General features: G+C 48.0%; 1 protein-coding gene across 1 annotated transcript; it reads left to right on the top strand.

Annotated features, from left to right (window-relative positions):
* Nucleotides 1–294: 294 nt before the first annotated feature.
* LOC311372556 (homogentisate 1,2-dioxygenase-like) lies at nucleotides 295–2,441 on the top strand (the record flags this gene model as incomplete). The annotated part of the gene is made up of 4 exons (XM_084489546.1): nucleotides 295–562; nucleotides 1,428–1,499; nucleotides 1,643–1,731; nucleotides 2,336–2,441. Coding segments are annotated over exons 1-4 (282 nt in total), but the record flags the coding sequence as incomplete, so codon positions are not given.
* Between the last annotated feature and the right edge of the window lie 639 nt (nucleotides 2,442–3,080).

The raw sequence follows: 3,080 nt of genomic DNA on the forward strand, positions 1-3,080 counted from the left end.
GTAGAGACACAGGTTATACACCGACATGCACTGGTCCCAGTTCGATCCCAGTCCACGTAGGCCCGCCCTCGCTGGTGGGTAGCAGTCGCCTGGTGTCTGTTTTTCTACCAGACGAACTTCACTCTTTGGGGAGAGAGACCCACAGTGACGTCACAGCTCTCGGTTTAATTGAAACCACATTAGAGAGAGAGAGAGAGAGAGAGAGAGAGAGAGAGAGAGAGAGAGAGAGAGAGAGAGAGAGAGAGAGAGAGAGAGAGAGAACGAACATCCATCCCCTTTTACTCCGGGCTGCCATTCCTCTTAACTCCGATTACACACACACACACACACACACACACACACACACACACACACACACACACACACAGACCCAGAGACACACACACAGACCCAGAGAGACACACACAAACACAGACAGACACACACACGGTGCAGCTGGTCACCACTGTTCCTATACCAGGGATAAGTTATACTTTAACCAAGTAGGGCTGTACCAGACACTGATCTAACCTGAAGTTGGAGTCAGTCGAGGCTATCCAACTCCACAATGGCTGGTTTAAAGGTAAGGGATGTTTCTTTTAAACTCAACACTGTGAATAGGCCTATATATATATATGCGTGCCAGCCTTACATAAGATTATGCTGTAAAAAAACAACTGTTAGATGGTTTGCATTTTTTTTACCTTGAACATTTTAGGCTAAATATGACCCTGGAATTTGCACGTTCGAGCGCTCTATCTTTTAAAGGGGCGTTCATTTCGGACCAATCAGAGAGCTGTATTTAGCAGCTGCCCAGATGTTTTCTGCCCGTGTTCTCTATCTGCTAGATTGCATCAAATCGCATTTTGTCACAAGTTACAACCTACAAAGCGTGGTCAACTGCAGGCACAGTACAGCAAACCGAGGACTTAATATCAATACAAATTGTCCTTGGTGTAACTTGCTGTAACGTTTCATTCGCACCCCTGTGGTCGCATTTGAATAAAAATAAACATCAAACCGTGAAGGGACATTTTTTAAAACAATGATAACTTGGAAAGACGATTTGAACACAGCGTCATGTTCATTTAAGAGAACTGTCTCGTGCACGCGCGCATATGGAAATCATGCCCGCGCGCTTCAACAGCAGCAACAATGACTCAGCGACTTCCCGTAGCGTCTGCAGCCGACTTCACAGTACATTGTCCTTAGACACCTTAGACAAAAGACATGTATAACCCAGTAGGCTTCAGCTATACTGCCCTAACAGGCAAACCGCCATTGATGTAAAATTGAGACATGAATCAAAATGAACTGGTGTATAGGCCTGCATGTTTTATGTTGTATAAAAATATCTTGGTTCAATCTGGCTCTGTTTTTTTATATATATATATTTTTTTAAAGAATTGCAGTAGGCTCATGTACATGTTGTCTTGATGCTTCCTCAGTACCTGAGTGGTTTTGGGAACGAATTCTCCTCTGAAGACCCCCGGTGTCCAGGAGCCTTACCTGAAGGCCAGGTGAAACACACACACACACACACACACACACACACACACACACACACACACACACACACACACACACACACACACACACACACACACACACCCCCCCCCCCCCCCCCCCCCCCAGATGATTGACACATGGTTCTGTCCCGCAGAACAATCCTCAGGTCTGCCCGTACGGACTCTACGCCGAGCAGCTCTCCGGCTCCGCCTTCACCTGCCCACGACCGGCCAATAAGAGGAGGTATAGCTGTCCGTTCCCTGCCGGTCGGTGACCAGTCACACTGGTCAAACGACGACACATTGAGATCAAATTGAATGATGCGGGCAAATTCTTGGGGCAAGTTTGAGATCCCTCGTTGCTGTGCGCCTGGAGCCTCATTATGTCAGCGTGGAGGTACAATGGAGTCTCCACATTAGTCCTTCTGTCACGTCAGTCGCACATAGCCTCAGCTAGCTTGCCGTCCTCGGCTGGTGAAGTCAGCTTCCAGACGCGGAGTTAGGGAGAACATTCTAGGCGTCTCCTCTAACGGTGGAGCGGATGTGACCTGGAGAGCACACCGTGACACTCCTGGTGCATTTGTGTGAAGCACAAGTGTTAGTGTTTCTGGTAATATGTGCAAATCGTCGGAGCGTAGTCGCTGTAAGACGCATTCAGACGGATGAGTGTAATTTGATCATGTGCTCTGTTTTCATTCCAACAAAGTACTGGATTCAGGGGGGGGGGGGGGGGAGGGGGGAACCACAGGGGACCTGTAGCTTTTTAAAATGTAACATTTAAAAAACAAACTGTGGCAGCTCACGCTTTCATCTCATCTGCTAAACGACATGTTGGCTCCTTGCTTCAGCTGGCTGTACCGCATCCTCCCGTCCGTCAAACACAAGCCCTTCAGCCCCGCGCCGCGCGGGGACCTGACCGAGGGCTGGGACCTGGTGGAGCCCGACCCCAACCAGGTACACACACACACACACACACAGGGAGGCAGACAGACAGACAGAAAGACATATAAAGACAGACCGTCAGACTTATAAGCAGACAGACAGACAGACAGACAGACAGACAGACAGACAGACAGACAGACAGACAGACAGACAAAGACAGACAGACAGACAAAGACAGACAGTCAGACTTATAAGTATAAAGACAAGACAAGTCAAGTCAAGTCAAGTCACTTTTATTTATATAGCACATTTAAATACAACAGGAGTTGACCCAAAGCGCTTTACATTGACAGAAGTCAGGGTTTGGGCAGGGCAGTTGATAAAAGGGGCCCGGACCGGCAGGTAGATATGCAGACACACTTTCAGATAGATAGACAGACAATGATTGATAGAGCGATAGAGAAACAGGCAGGCAGGCAGGCAGACAGACAGTAAGGCAGACTTTTGGACAGACAGACAGATAGGCAGGCAGATAGACAGGCTTGCAGGTAGACATGCAGAAAGATGGACAGAGTGACAGAGAGACAGACAAGCAGTCAGACAAGCAGACAGGCAGACGGATATGCCAATATACAGACATGCAGACAGAGAGGCAAGTTGAGATATGCACACAGACATACGTAAAGACAAAAATAAAACATGTGTCCACAG

The sequence above is a fragment of the Micromesistius poutassou genome (genome assembly GCF_964030765.1).
Source record: "Micromesistius poutassou genome assembly, contig: SCAFFOLD_5012, whole genome shotgun sequence".
Classification (NCBI taxonomy): domain Eukaryota; kingdom Metazoa; phylum Chordata; class Actinopteri; order Gadiformes; family Gadidae; genus Micromesistius; species Micromesistius poutassou.